Source organism: Melanostigma gelatinosum (assembly GCF_949748355.1).
Source record: "Melanostigma gelatinosum genome assembly, chromosome: 16".
Taxonomy (NCBI): Eukaryota; Metazoa; Chordata; class Actinopteri; order Perciformes; family Zoarcidae; genus Melanostigma; species Melanostigma gelatinosum.
In genome coordinates this window covers 9,078,322-9,095,341 of record NC_136649.1, presented here as the reverse complement: position 1 = coordinate 9,095,341, position 17,020 = coordinate 9,078,322, and the positions used below count along the sequence as shown (strand labels likewise).

The window sequence follows — 17,020 nt, the reverse complement described above, 5'->3', positions numbered from 1 at the left end:
ATAATTTAAATGAAAAACATGTTCTTATTTCATGACAAAAAGCAGAATATAACCGTGCTCAGGAGCGCTGTGTGTCTGCAGCCGCTGAGTGGCTCTAATGCATCCTCATCACGTCCTCCTTCCTCCCACCAAGGAGACTCCTTTCCTCAGACCCTCCCACATTTTTGTGTGCGTGTGTGTGTGCGCGCCTCAGATGACATCACTGCTTTAAATAATCCCGTTGCTTCTTCCCGGCCGTCCTTATCACTACTCACCCAGCGTACACAGCGTCGCGGTTCAACACGATGTGTTTGTAGCGGAGTTTTGGTTGAAGTTACACAGCAACGTTGAAACAAATCTCCTCTGGCAGACACCGCTGCCTCCTTGTCCGCTTTCATTAGTTAGTCCGTTGTGCTTCCAGCACCGGGGTTCCTCCTTTGGGGAGAAAGAAAAAGCGCCGACTGGGCTTCAGTGCGGGGAGAAGAAAAAAAGAAGAGGTGAAGAGGACCGAGCTAAGTCGGGCGTGGTAGCAAGAAGAAAAAAACTCATCTTTGTCAGCAAAACTTCAAAAAGTAGCAGCCGCAATGTCGCTGTCGGTACCGCAGAACGGAGTAAAGGCGGATAACGAGCCCGTTATCGAGCTGTTCGTGAAGGTAAGACCGCGGCACAAGTCACAAGTTTTTATTTATTTCATTGTGAGTAGCTTCTGTGTGGTGTGGTGATGAATGTTTTATTCCTTCCATTCGCTATCCTTTACAAACTAGGTTTTTGTTGAGCTAAAACCATTTTAGCCAGCTATACGTTGGTGTTTCACTCACGGGGTTTGCTGTACACTTGATGAAAACGCTACAAGAAGATTTTATGTCGCTTAAGTTATTTTATTATTTTAAGTTTTAGATCCATAAATCTATTTTCCACTGTGGCCATGTGGAGCCTGCAGCGTCACGCGCAGGGCGGATGCAGCTTCCCTCTCCCATCGAGTGGAGAGAGGAGCCTGCCACGCTGAACACTGGCCGCTAATTCGTTAACAAAAGCCGAGCAGTAGTGGACCATACGAGCAGAATCGCCACTGTAACATGTGCGCGCTTGCTGCGGCTACATGTTGATGCGTGATACAATGTAACGCTTCTCAGAATGATAGAAACATTGTTTCCATTCAGCCCACCGTGGACACGGGGGTGGACTCGAACCAGCCACCTGAACGTTAAATTGGGTCACCTTGTCATCACTCAAAGTCTGCCATCAAAGATTTTTTTTAGACAGATTCGTTTTGTGATGCTGTTGCTGTCCACGGTTTTCCAAGTTTCCTTCACACTTGTGTGAGGAGGGTGTGAAAGAGTATTGTGGGCCATTGTTACTGTATGTTGCAGCTGTGCGTCCTCAGTGCTGTTATTGACACTGGTTGTTATTCAACGCCAAATATTGATAACTGTGGGTGTCTCCTTCTGGGAAGCACAATTCATCACATTTAGACATGATGATGGATTAGCTTGATGGATTTGTTTTCAGATAATCATTTTTTTTTATGACACCCGATCAACAGCACGACTGCCTTCCCTAAAACTGTAGGCGTGTATCAAACGGTCTGGGCCTCAGCAGTGGGGATGGTGGAGGGGCTGTGAATGGCTGTTTTTCTTTCTTCAGCCTGCTGCTTTGCAGGGCGGGAAAATGTCACAGGGAAGAAAAAAGGGGGAGGCTGGGGACAGGGGGGAGTGGGAGGGAGTTATGGGGTCCTGACTGGGAGAGGGGGTGGGCGTCACTGACCAGAAGACAGAGCACTCAATAGTAATTATGACGGTGGAAGCGTGTAGCCCTGGGGCAAAAATTAAAATTTGTTAAATGCTATGGGTGAGCTGGTACCCGGTTAGATCAGGCCTGTTAAAAGTTCTCAGTACTCCGATTCAGTAGAAATACTGAAAATCCCCTCAGTCCTACTTGAGTTGTTAAAGGAGAAGCCTTTGTTGTGAGGCATTGATGAGGCTGAGCAGAAGGCCCCGCCGTGTAGCGACAGAACAAATGGAAACGAACTGGCCGGCAGCACCATTTATTTTAACTCGCTCTCACAGCCTACGGGAGAGAGATTGCATCACCCCCAGGCCTGGAAGCTTTACACATGTGGCCAACTCTTCACACAGACGTCTTCTTCGTGTGTGTGTGTGTGTGTGTGTGTGAGATATCCTTTTTGTCTCTACACCTTGCGTTATGGGTCCGTGTCACGTGCCGGCATCTGACATGTCCACATCTATTATTGAGGCCGTTGTTCTTGCTGCGCTGCATTAAACACGATCATGGGAGACAATGGTGGGGGCACGCAGGTTGCCATAGGCGCACTGCTGCGAGCCGGGCCTCTGGGAGGAGCAGATAACGAACCGTGTGCTACACACACACACACACACACACACACACACAGCTCTGTTGGGGCACCGCCACATATCAAAGCTGACTAATCATGCTTCTAGGACACGAGTTGCCTGCTGTGTCTGTACACGGTGTTTACCCATTAAAAAGTAGCTGACTGTCCCAGTTTAGAGACACTTTGATGATCTTGCAATTTTTCCACCTGTAGTGTCTACAGCTGCAGTCGTCGCTATAGGAACACTTTGCACTGTGCTCATCTTTTGAGGGCGTGCACGTGAAGTTTGCCATCGTCAGTTTATATTGTGCCCTGTTGCAAATGAGCGTGATATAACGCCTTTTTTATAAGGGGGAGGATCGACCCTTGACCTCATCACGGTGCATCAGATTAGATGTTGTTTTGTAGCCGGTGCGCTGTAGAGGGTGATTTCCCGAGCAGCCACCCATGTCTGTTTCGCTCGACACTTCCACACATCACATGGTAGAAGCTGTAATATGAGACCCTGAATCTGATGTATTGATGTGCTGTGATAGTTGGGGGGGGGGGGATGCATTACTCTGATAAAAGACATATTAAACGGTGCCGCTGCATATAGTGATGTAGAATTCTTGTTCTAGTGGAAGATGTTCCTCTTGTAAAGCGAGGTCCATCCATCCGTCTCTATTGATTACAGCGCTGCCTGGTCTGCTGGTTGTCTTGTGTTACTTCGACAATATATTGAAGGAGATTGGCGGTCGTTGATGTGCATCATTCTCATCATTAAATCATCACAAGTTTGTTTATGTTTTCCTTACAGTTTTGCAAAGCTGCGTAGCGAGCATTCTCCGGCAGCATATGAGCCGGCTGTTTGACGGCGAACAGATTATAGATGCGTCGAGAAGAACAGTCCGTGTGCCAAGATCACACCGCCCTCTCGCAAAAACCTTCTGCTGCCTCCAGACTTCTACGCTCTTGGCAGCAGAGCCAGTAAACGTGCTGGAGGAGTGCTTTTTAAGTCTGGATGGCACAAGAGACCGTCTGTGTTTTGTGTAACTCCATGGGAACCGGGCCGACGGAAGCCTGCACCGCGCCAGAGCAAGAGGCTGCACTCTGTAGAAGGACTGAATGCTCAACGCACAGTGTTAAGTCTCTCTCCTAAAGGCCTCGGGAAGAGCTGCTCATGTCACATTGCGCCATCAGTCACCACATGTGACAATCGGAGGTCTTGCCTTGTGATGAGCTGTTTTTATGGAAACACAATTGCCCTTTTCAGCAGTTGCTGTGCTCCGGTGGTAGTGTTGGCAATTGAGTAACCGCTTCTTTTGCAGGAATGGGAAATCAATAGAGCAGTTTGTTTATTTTTCCCAGAGCACGCAGCAATGCTGCAGTCAGCATCATGGGTTTAGGGGACAAAGATTAATGGCTCGTTACTGTCGTAGAGCTGTTGGTTCTGCGCTGTGGATTTTGCTTCTGCAGCATGTTAAGGTAGAATTTACCTCACAACAAGAGAAGGCCGGAGCACGTGTGTCTGCTTTGGGCCGTCGACACGCTGCAATAATAACGCTACCAAGACTGGTTTACAATTATAAGGAATTTAATTCCACTGATGTAAGTACGATTACAGTAACACATTGGAGTATATACTCCTATGAAATATTAAAACAATAAAACCCCATTTGCAAAAACCTCACTCGGCTCCTCCGGTGAAAAAACACGTCTGTCGTCCGGGGGCCATGTCAGAGAGAGAGCGAGGAAAAAAGACTTTCAATTAAACCTCCCACCCCTGTTCGACACACCTCCCCTTCCGTCTATCTCAATTGCTATTGGCCAAATTCCCCTATGCACTTTTAGCTACTTAAACCTATATCACTTTATGTTTATCTTAATTATGCATTCCAAAACCCTTATGATTATGACTAATTATGAATTATTAATTATTAAACACTTTTATTATATCTACTAACTACAGTTTTTTGCTCAAATTTCTTACAAGCACCTGGCCCGGCACTGCTCCTTCATTGTAACTGACTCCGGACGCAGGCCCGATCGATCCGGCGCAGTGTCATTATTACACCAGTTTGAAGAAGAGCTTTTCAGACTGCACTGTTCAGAAGTTTCATTTTGTGTTCTTGTTCGTAGAATAAATCGTTCTTGGCTGCGTCTGGATTAAGAATGTGCTGTGTGAAGTCATGTTGTGCGGGTAGATCCTCAGGAAAAGCTTAGTTCGCCCTGTTATGAGGAGGAAGAGCTCGTTTGTGCTGCCCGACCAGGAAGCCGGCGGCTAATGAGGCATTTCTCCCATGAGCTCAAGGACAGGAAGTGAGGCCACCCTACAACAACATGGATCCGAGACTTTGAAGATCTGATCCAAACAGAGAGTCTTGTGTGTTCATGGGTTAGTGTGTTTTACTTGATAACTAATGGGGCTGCACAGGTTACCGCTGCATACATTACCTACAAGGTCAGGATGCAGAGGAAAACCAGCCTGGACCGACTCTACCTCTCTGTTACATCATCTTCAGTGTGTGTGAGACACCCCCTTAAAAGAGGAGAATCTGCCCTGCTCGCTACACATGTAACTCAATCACACTCAACATGATCCCGTCTGCTTGTGTTTCCCGTGCTGTGTTCTTCATAGCAGAGCCATCTGAAGTATATACAAACCTAAAGCGGAGGATTGGATGACAGGGCCATCTTTTCTGATCATCATCAATCCTCCAAGGTCCACAGTGGAGTTTCCCAAATATCCATCCAGGCTCTCATTGTCTTTCAGTACGTCCCAGACTGGTACAGAGAGGCAACTCAATTGCAGGTCAGAGTGGTCGCAACCGGCAAGTGTTCCAGAGGGAGAGAGGGAGAGAGACACACTGTCTGCTCATTACCGATGAGGCCACTTTGTGAGGCCACTGTGCAGGCTCCTGCTGCCATGCATATCTGGCGTGTGCGGTAGCAGCACGCTGGCATTGTGTCCGTGCCAAAGGACTGGTTCACAGCTGTCAAGACGAGAGTTGCTACAGGATTCCTTTTGGTTCAAAATGGAACTACTTCGGCCCCGTACAGAGGAGTTTTAGATGCTTTACGAGAGACGTGTGGAGGAGAGTTTTCCGTGTTATTTCCTTTTGTAAATGTGAGGAAAAACAAGGAGAGTAAAGTTACATGTTTGGGGTTGTTTGTGTAAGCGGGTGTGCATAAGTGGGTGGAGAGTTGGAGCTGGTGCCGACCTCCGTCTGCAGCACTGTTTGTGTTCGACACTTGAAACAACGGTCAGAGCGAGGGTGATTGTTGGTTCATGCTGATCTCCCACATGGCCGTCTGTTTGTTTTCCCGTCATGCTGGTTCTGAATCGCTCCTCACCAAACACCCGTCCTCTGCCTCGAGAAACCTGAACCGTCTGTTTGTCTTATCTCTTCTAATCAGTGGTTATAACATCATGGTTGAGCAGTAAGCCTCTTTTTAGACTTCAGTCTCCAACTTTCCACAGAACCCTGGCGGTTCTCAGACGGCGCTCCTGTGCTCCGGACACAGTAGGCCTGTGTCTGACGGGAAGTCTCGAGGTTTCCACTGAATGATGTCAGCCTGAGTCAGAGCCACACCAAGGATGTGATGGCGTTTCCATATTCCAGCAGGATCTGACTCCTCTCTACACTCATCTCCCCCACGACCCAGACCTAGTCGTTCAGTCATGGGACCTCAAGACCTTTTTGGTGATTGTTAAAATCAGCCGATATTATTTTCGGTGGCATTAGATGCCTGGTTGAATTCATACTCTTCTTTGCTCATTGTTTTATCATGTGGTTTCTGGCTTAAATAGTCATTCTTTCCAGTTTTTTTTTGCTTTATTTCGTTTAAGACATGTTCTTGAAAGGCTGCTTATGTTTAGACGATCAATATTTGAGTAATACTTTTTGTGAAATAAGGTTTTTGTAGAAACACACAGTTGTATTCCTCAAAGTAAGCTGTCGAAGAACAGACGTCCTTTTTAATTACATGTTTTGACCTCTAAACTTCTCAGATTGTCTTATTTCAGTACATTTCTGAGAGCCAAAAGGGTAAAACTATTATCTCACAACAAAGCAGATTGGAGAAGAGCCCTCAGCAGAATATCCTCTTCTTTTTTCTCTTCCAGTAAGGATCTCATGAACCTCTCAGATCTATTCTGTGACCTACTGGAGGTTGTTCTTGAGCTCCAGGTTGGGAGTCTGTGACGTAGGACGGCTAACCCTGCAGCCAGAGAATTGATGGATGCCATTTATGCTTGAAGAACGAGTAATTGATTGAATAGTTAAGTTTAGTTTTTCACTAATTCATCTGCCATGTGGCTCTATACTCGGCCCTATTCAGACTGATCATCTTTAGCCTGGTTGCATTTTCCAGAAGCCTGAAATCCTGAACACTTGTCTTGTTTGTTCAGACATTAGCGTGACTCTAAAAATATTGTTTGTGGCCTTGGAAACCTCTGTCGTGTATGCTTAGACAGTGTAAGGTTTCTAGTCTCTACCCTGCTGACATGCCCTTGAGCAACGCATCGAATCATTCCAGGTGTAGGGCCTTGACCTCTGACCTGCCTTTTGGAGTGGGACAGATGAGAAAAGGTTTAGAATGTCTTCAGAACACCGTGGGCAGAGAAACCCTGTCTGAAGTGGCCCGCTCTGGGTTCCACTGCTCGGGGAATTCACAGTCCTGACTCCAGCCCCACACTGTATACTTGTCCAGCAAACAGGGAGAGGCGTTGCCATGACATTACCATGGCTGCCCACTCTCAAACAGACATTCCTGCTGCGTGTCAGAGCAGCAGGAGGAGGAGGAGGAGGAGGAGGAGGAGGAAAGCTGCAGCACTTGTTATATCGCCAATTCCTTTTTCGGTCAAAGTGTGGCTTGAACTTGCTGAGCAGCCCACCCAATTTAGAACATGAAGTGTGTTGGGGAGGGGAAGGCAGGGCAGCCATGTTGCTGAAATTAGGCTGTGAGCAGAGACTGGGAGGAGGGCCGTGCCCGGCCCGAACTAGATCCAACGTGGTCTGGCATCGTCAGTCTAAGATAGGGAAGCTTCTGTCTTCCATAAATATAGGAGGAACTCGTGACTAGATATCTCTGTAGAAATATGAGGCCGGGGTTGAGTTGAACAGCTCTTGCCTTTTTTATAGAGGCCGGCTCGTAAAATTTAATAGGACTTGACTTGTGTAGAGGATGCCTTCTTGTGCCTGTTAAAAGTGCGCATACCTTCACGTGCGTACACGGTCACATTATGGTCAAGCTAGTTAGTTACGGTCTCTTTTATGCCCGATATGTGAGAAGTTGGTCATTGCATAGTTATAGGGGAAACGATGAAGAGGTAGTGAAAAGTGTGTGCGTGTGTGTGAGTAAAGAAAGTGTTTTTAAAGACACTACTTGCTGACTGAGGTCTCATTGTTCCGTTGCGGGATCACGCCGTCCTGGACACAAACTCCTAGATAACATCCGACTTGAGCATGACTCACACCCTCCACTGGGCAGCTGTGTGTGTGTGTGTGTGTGTGTGTGTGTGTGTGTGTGGCAATACATAAGCAAGCATCTGTTGACTCACGGCCCCTCCATTGAGCCTAAATAAAGCTTGAGAGTCTGTTGGCAGTAGTCAGCTGCTGCTTCTGTGCCCCAGACGTTATTATAACCGCTTCACATCGGAGGAAATCACTGTACAAATCGCTGTGAAAGATGGCGTAACCGTCTGCAAGATGAGTCATTCTTGACCAAAAAAAGTGTTCCCGTCAATGCTGCTTGTATTTGTAATCAAATTACTGCTTTACTTCTCGGGGAGTAAGGGGAACTTTTTCAACTGACATGCTTTGCCTTATAAGGGTCCGCTTGAAATTCTAAGTGTTTATTTTTATTGGGGTGTTTTTTTCCCCCTCTTGCTAACTGGTGATGACGTACCTAGAACTGTACAAACAGTAAGGGCTTTGTGTTGTTGCTGAAGGTTGAATGTCTCACTGTAATAGTGGCCCTCTGGAAAGTGTGAGTAGGGTGGAGGAGAGCAATGCTTGGAGGGGTGTCCTTCATACTCGTTTGTGGGCCATAGGCTTCATGTCATGATGTTTTGATTTTCATCGTCTAAGGTGCTTCTTTGAAATGTTATTCAGCACAATTATTGCTGACCGCCTCCTCACTTGAGTCTTTAATTAGGCAGCGGAAACGCAACTCCAACAGCATCATCACGTAAACTAAACAACGCACCCTCTTCTTCGGTGAGAGTAACAGGACATTTCTGGAATAGTTCCCCCGCCGCCGTCCCTCCCTGACTCCACCGAGAGGCCCAGGATAAGGGGGGGGAGAAGGAGGAGGAAGAAACGAACGGCGTGCCAAAGAAGCACACAGCCACGAGCGTGCTGTCTTTTCTCTTCCTCCCACTTAAAGCATCCATTACCGCCTGCTCCCCTTCACGTCTGCGATACCTCGATTCCTTCCCATTTGCTCTAATAGCTCTCTGTCTCTCTCTCTGTCTCTCTCTCTGTCTCTCTGTCTCTGTCTCTGCAGCAGATCCCTGCCGCAGTCCGCTCGGCTGCAGAGAGAGAGCAAAGATTGAAATGTCTTCCTCAGCTGTTGCTGCGGCCTTTTCTTCTCGGCCACTTGAGACGCAGAACTGTCATTGTGTTGAAGTACAGTGAAAGGCTTTTGATTTTCAAATGACATGGCGTCGTGTTGTTTGAATTTTCTGTCGCTAAAGAAAGGGGGAGCTCACCTGTGAGCTGGTAATTCCCCCCCCCCCCCCCACTGTCTATCGCCATGGGAACAGTCGCTGCGATGCGTCGCCACCCTCGGTCCAGCACTGAATGGCGCTCTGTAGGTGCAGCGCTGGAGGGGAAAATGGGAGTAATCATCCCATTGGTGTCTATCTCATCCGCTAAGGATCAGCTAATGCCAGTCTTGTGTTGTGATGGCCATGAACCATGACACCCCTGACACTTCATGGCCGAAGCTTTATTTTAGAATTGAATCATGTAAGGTAAAGCGGGGGGAGGGGGGGCTTTAATTTGCCGAACAAAGGCAGTGATCTAATCCAAGCTTTTCACATATTGAATTCAGGAGGGGTTGGGCAGAGGGAGAGGACGGTACAATGGGAGCCAGAAGGCAGATCAAACAGAGCCGTCACACGGAGGACAACAGCAGCCAGCCTGTCCGCACCAGCAAGGAGCCGCTGGACCCACTGAACACAAAGTCCACCATTGAATCTGCATCTCTGATGTTAAACAAATCTATTCTGTTCAAATAATGCTCCAGCTCAAACTGATTTGAATCTTTTATTTATTTATTTATTTAATTCAGCGCCCTTTGCAAGTCTGTGTGAAAACAGTTGATTTGTGTTCCTCCTTTGCATTACTCGTATAGTCCCGCTTTGCATGTCACCTCTGCAGGACAGACGCAGAAGGGCGTGAGGAGTGACTGACCACACAAACAAAACGATGTTCAGCTGTTTGGCAGAAGCTCTGCTACGGTAACGCGCTGAATGGAGAGCTGCATTCCAGAGCACCGATACTTGAATAACCTCCACGCTTGTCCTTGTGAATAGATGAATAAGGTGCCTTCTTCATTGGCCTGGACAATGGCACACCTTGACAGGCATGTAGCTCTGTGCAGAGTCTATCATGAAGGTTGTGGCACGTCTGGTGTATTATTTGTTAATGAAAAGCGGCAAATGACTGATTTTAGTCACACAGTGATTTCTCAATTTTTTTTGCCATTATGTGGTTTCACAAAAAGATGAACTGGGTGTTCTTGGAGCGGATGTTATTGTTGCGCCAGGCAGCTGTCATTAAGATACCGTGCAAAGCTTAGTGAGATAAATTAAATGCTTATTCTTCCCTCTCTGCACGCTGCTCGTACATGGCTGTGAGTTGAGCCAAGTGAGGGATGATTTAGGGAGTTGGAGAGAGACTGGAGTGGGCGCTACGAAGAGATGGATGCTTGTTGGGACGACCGGAGAGATCTGTTTGCAGCACCCTCCCGTAGCCTCCCTGTTATCTGCTGTGAGTGAGATAGCGAGACAGAAATCACCGCTATTGTTGTTGGTTTTTTAACCCGAAAACTTGCATGTTGTTTTTCCAATGTTTGAAATCGCTTCCTCAAAACACTTTTTGGAGGATGCGCGCCACTTCCGTTGATGCCATTCCCAGCTGCTCGGCCTTGTGTTTGTGCAGTCTAGCGAAAAGAGGAAGCAAGAGGCGGTCGCAGTCTTGATCCCTCCAGAGGTGTCCTCTTACTCTTGGGACAGTTTTGCACATTAATGGAGGGGGGGGGGGGAAGAGTGTGCTGAAGTATTTAAAACAAGGAGGGTTTACTCTCTCCATGCTTTCCCTCCTACTTAGTTTTTTCGAGGGCAGCCTGTAATGTGTAGGAAGGAGTCATTGTCTGAAACGGGCCTTCTCCGGGGTAAACCTCCCCGGGCCGTAAAGGTTGTGCAGCAGAGATGAGGTTTCGATCAAGATTGTCGGTGGTAGAAACCTATTGCAGATGTTTTTTACGGTCGTTGTGTGCTATCTTGTGTTTTATGCTTGCAATAATTACATCCCCCCCCCCCCCCCCCCCCGTAAGATAAACTGCTGCCTTCCAGTCGTCTGGAACAGTGCCTGCAATATAGTGCTGATAGTTAATCTGCTCCCGTTCTAACCCTCTTTCTGTCTGTGTGTTTACCGAAGGCGGGAAGTGATGGCGAGAGCATCGGGAACTGCCCCTTCTCCCAGAGACTCTTCATGATCCTGTGGCTCAAAGGAGTCGTCTTCAACGTCACCACGGTGGACCTCAAGAGGTGAGTCCTCATCTTCCTTTAAAAAAGGCTCCTTCTTGATAGCGTCTTCGGTCTTTATCTGGGCGTTTCCTCAAAGGCCTTAGTGGCTCCGTAACGCCTTGATCCAGCCCCACCTCTGACACGATCGCTTCATCCCCGCTGCTTATTTGGTTTTCCCATGACCCTTCTCTCAGGCCGGGGGCAAATCGGAGGAAAATAAACATACTGACTCTGGAGAGGCTATTTAAGGTTCTTTCTCCGCTCGCTTCCTGTCTAGATTTTGGTGGGTTATTTTTCATCCTACAGACATCAGAAAACGCGGATCCTCTGTAATTCCGACCGCTAGAGATTGGCTTCCACATGCGAAAGACAGTACCGGAGGCTCTTTACCAAACCCTATGCTATGTGTCCGTGTGTGTGATTCATCTAAATGTTTTTCCACTTGCTAAGGCAGGACAGGCAAGTGCCGGATTATTTTTCAGACGTGGTCAAGATGGCCGTCTGGTTTTATATGGTCTGTCTTCGTCACGTGCCTTTTTTTTGACTCAGAGATTCAAGATTTCTGTTCTTTATCAGGTTTTGACACCCAAGTTCTGAGACCGGACCGTATAGTCCCGGGGCGACTACCCCAGGGCCGCCGGTGGAAACGGTCCCCGAAAGGCAACGGGCCTCGTCCGTGTGACAGCCGGTTCCTCCTCTGAGACACGGAGACAACCGCTTGCTGGCAAAACACAACGGAGATGTACTTGATAAATACCGGGCCTCTTCTGTGCAGCTAAAGGAAGGAAAGCGTGTCCATTTGACTAGACATTTGGTCTTCATACATAGGTTTGGCTATATTTGCATATAGATTTTCCCTAACGGAGAGTAGCATAAAACAGAGCTGGCTGATATCCTGTAAAGAGCAATGTGGGATGTCCTACTGAGCAGAGTCTGTTCCCCTTCACTCCTCAAACTAACCTTTTTGTTCAGCCGGCGTGTCGACTTCATTTTTTAAATTTCTCTCCAGAAGAACAAGTGATCCGGCTTTGTCTTGTCCCTGCTGTAGCGTGTCCGTAACCTTGAGTAAACATAAAGCGTCTGTGTAAAAGCAGGCGTGTGTTTGCCATATTTATGGATCTTTTATGGTTGTATTTAAATCGGACAACGGCGCACGTTGTTACTCCTGTAGGACATGAATGTCACATGTCGCTGCCATAAGGCGAAACTACGTCTTCTCAAGGCTATCATGTTAATATTTGTTTCTGCGATGAAAGCCTGTGAACCTCAAGGCAGTTTGTTGCCCAATGAGTGAGGTCAACGGGTGAGGTTGTCATTTCCCGTTTTTTTTGGTGCCCTCTGATGACTTTTCCCAAAGCTCGGCCACCGTTTGGATCGCCGTCATAACCAAAAACCTGAACCATTTTGAAAAGTCTCTGATTACATGTTGTTGCTGGTTGCATGAGCTCTAAGAGGAGCCACGCTGGCTAACCCCAAATCTGTTTGTCTCTGACAGACACGATCGTGTGTTGTGTTGTCTTCGTGCTGGAGGGATTTGAGCGTCTGTTGTGTTCACGCTGCTCATTCAACACATGCTCGTTTTTGTTTGTGTGTGTCGGTGTCATCTGCCTGCCAGAGACATCTGGTACAAAATGTGCTGGTTTCAAGGCCGCAGAGAGAAAGACACTCACGAACCCACTCACCGAGATACAAGAGCACACACACGACCACCTGTGAATCTTGTGTTATTTACGGTGCGTATGTTTTATACATGGGAGTGACCGCCGCTTTTACTATTAGATCCACATGCGTTTATAAATGTTTTTTTTAAATTGGCTTTGACATCTCTTCCAGGAAGCCAGCAGACCTCCAGAACCTGGCCCCGGGCACACACCCCCCCTTCGTCACCTTCAACGGCGAGGTCAAAACCGACGTCAACAAGATCGAGGAGTTCCTCGAGGACGTCCTCTCTCCGCCCAAGTGAGCGCTTTCTGCCATCATGAGCACGCTGTTATTTTAAATGCTCTGTCAGCATGTAATGAGCGGTAGAGGCCGAATAGGGATTTAATGGGATTTAAATGTTTCACATGAGGCATAAGGCTTGTGTTCTATCATTTTCTTATTGCCACACAATACCATGAATATGTGTCGATTCCTCACGCCATCTTTCTGACTTAAAATGGGTCACAAATGTATACTTGCATGTTTTTTTTTAAAAGCTGGATAATTAGCCTAAAAGAAAATATTTAAATTAGAAAATATTACTCAAATAGGAGTAATTGCATGTGCTGAGAGCTATTTTCATCTGTGAAAAAGGACTAAAATTATCCTTCAACCACCACATAAATACATATACTGTATACATATATAATGTGTGTGTGTATTTACTTGTTTGTGTGCAGGTACATGAAGCTTGGTGCAAGGCACCCAGAGTCAAACACAACTGGTATGGACATCTTCGCCAAGTTTTCAGCGTTCATTAAGAACTCAAAACCAGATACAAATGAGGGTAAGTTACCTGTGTCTGTATGTGACACACACACACACACACTTGATTGGGTACACTGGTTGCGAGCATAGATCCAGAAACCTTCCAGTTATGTTGGGAGAGCTCGCTGGTTGCTAGGCGACATTGGTAGCCCAGCCCTGATTGGTGGTTTACGGCCCCACACATGAACACAGAGCTTTTGTTCCTCTTGTCCTCGCGCTCCCCGTCTCACCTGCTGGAGCGCTCTGGAAAACCGCAGAGCAGCTAACCTGCCTAGAGCTCACTATCTCATCCCGGACCCCGCTGTAAGGGAGGGAGGGGCTCATGTCACAAACAGGAATATGCAGTCTATTGGCTCGTAGATTCTGTGGTATTCACAAAATACCAAGATTCTGTATCATGTTTTTAGCCGTCTGCTCGCCACCCTGGGAAAATATTGAACTGCGGTGAGCTGCATGTGAAAACCAAGGCTGTGTCAACAGTAGTTTGAGGCTGAATCTCATGGTTCAATGATAAGTGCTCCAACACAACAGGTCAGGGCTGCTGGTGCATGACCTGCTGGCACATTCATGTCATATTTCACAACAATAGAATGAATTGTTTCATGGACGATCCCTAGATGGATGGAGATTGGGTGAGGAGGACAAAGTGTAACACCTGTGCAATGAAATGCCATCCATTGAAATGTATGGTGTGTGTAATAAGCTTTGAATACAATGTGTTACAGCAGCACATCATTGTAGGTGCCTCTGACTTGTGTGCTTTCTGCATTTATAATGTACACTGTACAGTGTACATACACACAAGGGCTCGTCTCTTGATGAAATGCTGCCCCCATGTGGTCAGACAGCATATGATGCAGTGGGAAGCCTCAGGAAAGGCCTGGATCATTTAACACTACTTAAAGACTATTTGCTCATACCGTAAATATGTATATAATTTAAATCATTTTTGTAATATCTCGTGTCTCCTTGCAGGTCTGGAGCGCGGCCTCCTGAAGACGCTGCAGAAGCTGGACGAGTATCTCCGCTCACCGCTGCCCGACGAGATCGACCACAACAGCATCGAGGACGTCAAGGTCTCCGACCGCAAGTTCCTGGACGGTGACGAGATGACCCTGGCTGACTGTAACCTGCTGCCCAAGCTGCATATAGTCAAGGTGAGCCAGGGAGTGTTTTTCAAACATCGCTGAATCGTCTTATCCTGTTATGCAGGGTCTCCAAAGGGCACGAGATTTCAGCAAACTTCCTGAAACGATAAGAATAATAAAGAGCAGGTGCAGCAAAACAAAGGAGGGTTAGTGAGAGATCGATCGATCAAGATCAAGTCGTTGCAGGGAATGAGTCTTTTTTTATTAAGCATTTGGTTTGTATTAATAAAAAATGGCCATCACAATTTCTCCGTTTCCTAGTTGATGCCATCAAACACCTTGTTTTGTCCGTCCAACACTCAGAGGTTCAGTTCACCATCATGACGATGAAGAAAAGCAGCAAATCTCCGTACTTTAGGAGCTGGAACTAGTGAATATCTGGCATTTACTTTTTTATAATTGTTAAACAATTACTCAAAATAGTTTATTGATGAATTTTCTGTTTCAATAGTGTCAGCTTTACTACAGTGGTGCATTGTGGGGGAATTAAGCGATTAATTGCTCACAAGATTGTCTTCTAAATTCCTCCAACTATTATAGAAGCGTAATTTCTTGACCTCTTTTCTTTTGCGTCCCGGTGCTTCACAAGGGCCGACCGGTCTTATGTCTCTGGTGCTCCTGAGGTTTCTAACAGAACTCGTTGCTCACTCTGTGACGCGTCTCTAACTTCTGATACCTTTTGTCTCCAGGTGGTGGCCAAGAAGTACAGAGGCTTTGACATCCCCAAAGAGATGACGGCCATCTGGAAGTACCTGAATATCGCCTACACGCGCGAGGAGTTCACCAACACCTGCCCCAGTGACAAAGAGATCGAGATAGCTTACGGAGACGTAGCCAAGAGGCTGGTCAAATAAGCTCCTCCCTCCATCCCTCCACCTCTCTCCACACTCCTCTCCAGACTGATATGCTCTTTCACGAGAATGAAAAAAAACAACTCCGGACTTCTTTTCCTTCTCTCCTCATCTCGAGCGAACCCCCAGAAATGCATGAACCCTTTTATTTTTTTTCTTTAGTTGATTCAGCAAAAAGGTCCCCGTTGTTCCACCTTTATTCCTCATTTATTTCCTTTTGTTTTTTTGTTTGCCGCTGAATGTTGTGAGGCGGAGAAGAAGCAGCCAGACGTGTGTATCAGTGCTTATCAGTGTCGGGGGGGCTCGTCAAACACACTCCCTGATGAGCACAGGGGGGGCAAGGTCCCAAGCTGCTGTTGATTTTTCTTTTTTCTTCTGTTGTCTGTTTAATGTTGAATCGCTCGTGTCTAGCATTGCTTTACGTGGAGAACCGAGCTTTGGGCGTATTAAGAGGCATTGTAAACAGTGTTGAAGCTTCAGTGTTTTTTGTTTTTTTTTGGCTCAAGTATTCGGCAGGTTTCAGCCGGAGCTGATCCAAACGTAATTTGGTCGACGTATCGTGCGAGAGATGCTTCATTTCAATGTCGAGCTGCTTAAGATAAATCTAAACAATTGTAACTGCAGTTAAAGCTACCTGTTATCCCAGCTCTGATTTCCTCATTGTCTCCAGTAGCTCAGCTCAGCAGAATTATAAGGGAAGTTTCCGGTAGCCCCTGCAGAAGTAACGACTCAGGACAAATCTGAACTATCCCGCCGTATGTAGCGCACAGATTTTGAAGGTTGTGTCGATGTCTGTGGCCTTTTGTCCCGTCGCTACTCTTTTCTTCTCTCGTGAAAGCACAAAGGAAAGTCTTTTGGTCGTGCGGTTTAGATCACACGTGGCAGACTCCAAAACAAAATACTGGTCTCACTGTGGATAGGATGACTCCGGCTATGTCGACAAAGAAACCACACACTCACTGTTTCCCCCACTCCATAGCATACAGGATAAAGGACACCATGTGCAGTCAGGCACCAGGAAAGGGTGTACACGAAATCTATTCATACCTAAAGGACTGTAGGAGAGGAGTGAAGAACGAAGACCTTCCTCTTCAGTGTGTCTCTGTGGTCGTGAGTCTATGTTGTGATACTGTAGCTCCAGAAGTGCTTTAGTGCGGACTAAGCAAAACCAGTTTTCTCCTGTTTGCTATATATATATATATATATATATATATATATATATATATATATATATATATATATATATATATATATATATATATATATATATATATATATATATATATATAAATAAATCTTTTTTTTTCAGAAATTTGTTATCAAACTAATTTGATTTAAAAAAAAAAAAGGAGTTGTAAATATTTGTTTTGATTGCTCAGAATTCAATGTGTAAATTTTATACATTTCATGTGACTCTTGAGGAATACGGGCTACTTTCTTGCCTGCTTTGATTTTAAATCTCGATGAACCTTACTCCTAT

The 17,020-nt window shown here is 46.4% G+C and overlaps 1 protein-coding gene across 1 annotated transcript; it reads left to right on the top strand.

Moving 5' to 3' along the window:
• The first annotated feature begins 250 nt into the window (after positions 1-250).
• On the top strand, positions 251-16,778 carry clic4 (chloride intracellular channel 4). The gene is made up of 6 exons (XM_079285993.1): positions 251-632; positions 10,984-11,093; positions 12,906-13,031; positions 13,454-13,560; positions 14,517-14,698; positions 15,379-16,778. Exons 1-6 carry the CDS (start codon positions 564-566, stop codon positions 15,541-15,543), a joined length of 759 nt encoding a protein of 252 aa, XP_079142119.1. The 5' UTR covers positions 251-563; the 3' UTR covers positions 15,544-16,778.
• Positions 16,779-17,020: the final 242 nt, after the last annotated feature.

Excerpts from the sequence above, each read along its gene's own strand:
- clic4 (XM_079285993.1), top strand. The coding sequence starts at position 564 with ATGTCGCTGTCGGTACCGCAGAACGGAGTAAAGGCGGATAACGAGCCC. Across the intron at positions 633-10,983 it reads TTATCGAGCTGTTCGTGAAG|GCGGGAAGTGATGGCGAGAG; the intron begins GTAAGACCGCGG and ends TGTTTACCGAAG. Across the intron at positions 13,561-14,516 it reads AAAACCAGATACAAATGAGG|GTCTGGAGCGCGGCCTCCTG; the intron begins GTAAGTTACCTG and ends GTCTCCTTGCAG.